Source organism: Cyprinodon variegatus, unplaced genomic scaffold, assembly GCF_000732505.1.
Source record: "Cyprinodon variegatus isolate N-32 unplaced genomic scaffold, C_variegatus-1.0 Scaffold514, whole genome shotgun sequence".
Classification (NCBI taxonomy): domain Eukaryota; kingdom Metazoa; phylum Chordata; class Actinopteri; order Cyprinodontiformes; family Cyprinodontidae; genus Cyprinodon; species Cyprinodon variegatus.
The window spans coordinates 392287-393748 of NW_015150967.1; the positions used below are offsets into that span (position 1 = coordinate 392287).

Here is a 1462-nt window from a genome sequence, read left to right on the forward strand (position 1 = left end):
TTTTCTTTTCTTCAACAGCATAAACGTCCAGCTTGTTCAGTTGTTATGAAATCAGCAGTAGCCTGTTGATGTGTCCTGCATATTAATAGGATGATACAAATGCACTGCCGTCACTGCTCCTCCCATGTTTGGCCTATGCACCCATGGCTTACTGGGTAAAAGTTTCTTCAGTTTTACTGTGTTGTTTTTGGCTGTCAGGCAGACTGGTCAGGTTTTCTTCTTTATTACAGTAGAATATACTAGACCATACACAAAAGTTGATAAATTTACATAAATGCATCATGGAAAGTGAATATACTAGTCTTTATTTGCAGACATTATGCAATAAATATGTTAACCATTCATGGTGCACTGCTGCAAGCTGGTACCAATCAAGAACTTTGTCCTGCTCATTATCTATTGCTATGATAGGAGCATGGACATTTTGATCCATATCATACCTGACTGGTTAATATGTAACTGAATTATCCCTGTGTAATTCCTATTTTATGACTTAAAACGTTGTGCTTGTTTCACACTTTATGGCTAATATATTTGCAGTGCAAATAAAATCCATGTTTAACAGAACCTTGGGGGCTTTTAGACTTCTCTCACGATAGTATGCCTCTATTTTAAACTGACAATAAGAAGTGTTTCATGCAGTCCATGCAAAAATATAAACTTGTACTTTTCCACATGCACTACTGGTTGTGTCATGGGTTTGATGTGAAATTATGTTTAAAAAAACAAATGGCCATATAAATATACAAAGGCCAAAATTAAACTAGTAATATTAATAAAAAAAGCTCTAGAAGTTAAAGAGGGATGACAGTGGCCAAATGCATAGCAAAGTACTTCCTGGGCAGGTAAGAGACCTATCATGGCTTCTGCAGAATATCATCTGATCTTATTTTTTTAGACTCCTTGCTGTGAGCTATAGAACGCCTTTTAGTTCGTAAGGCAACCTCTATCTAGGAATCTGACCAAATTTATTAGTCCTCCAAAACCTTGCCAACCCAGGGTGCAGACCAGGAAGCAGAGTCGTAGTTTGACACACCTTTTTGCAGCCTTTCTACTGTTACTCAGTCATTTCTCCAGCCAAACAATGTCTTGCCCACTACCAAAATCGAATAAATTAGAAAAGATTCCCAAAGGAGTAAATCATGATAATCTAATCAAATTTAAAATAAATCCAATTGCGGAAAAAGTTAAAACGATTAAATGTGGTTTATTTAACATAACATATCTTTCTTCAAAAAGTCTGCTAGTTAATGACATGATTTGAAAAAATCACATTGACTTATGATGCCTTACAGAAACTTGGCTGCAGCAAGAGGATTATGTGAGCATAAATGAGGCAAATCCTTCTAGTTATTTAAATCTCCCTACCAGAAATGCTGGGAGAGGAGGAGGAGTCGCAACATCTTTTTCAGTCTGACTTACTGATTACTCCAGAGACATTTAATAATTTTAACTCTTAGGA

The 1462-nt window shown here is 36.1% G+C and overlaps 1 protein-coding gene across 1 annotated transcript in view; it reads right to left on the bottom strand.

Moving 5' to 3' along the window:
• The window catches only part of LOC107094912 (cytochrome P450 4V2-like), a 19238-nt gene extending 19093 nt beyond the window's left edge, over positions 1–145 (bottom strand). The window contains exon 1 of the mRNA XM_015390803.1: positions 142–145. Within this exon, the coding sequence (XP_015246289.1) occupies positions 142–145 (4 nt within the window). The remainder of the gene's footprint in view (positions 1–141) is intronic.
• Between the last annotated feature and the right edge of the window lie 1317 nt (positions 146–1462).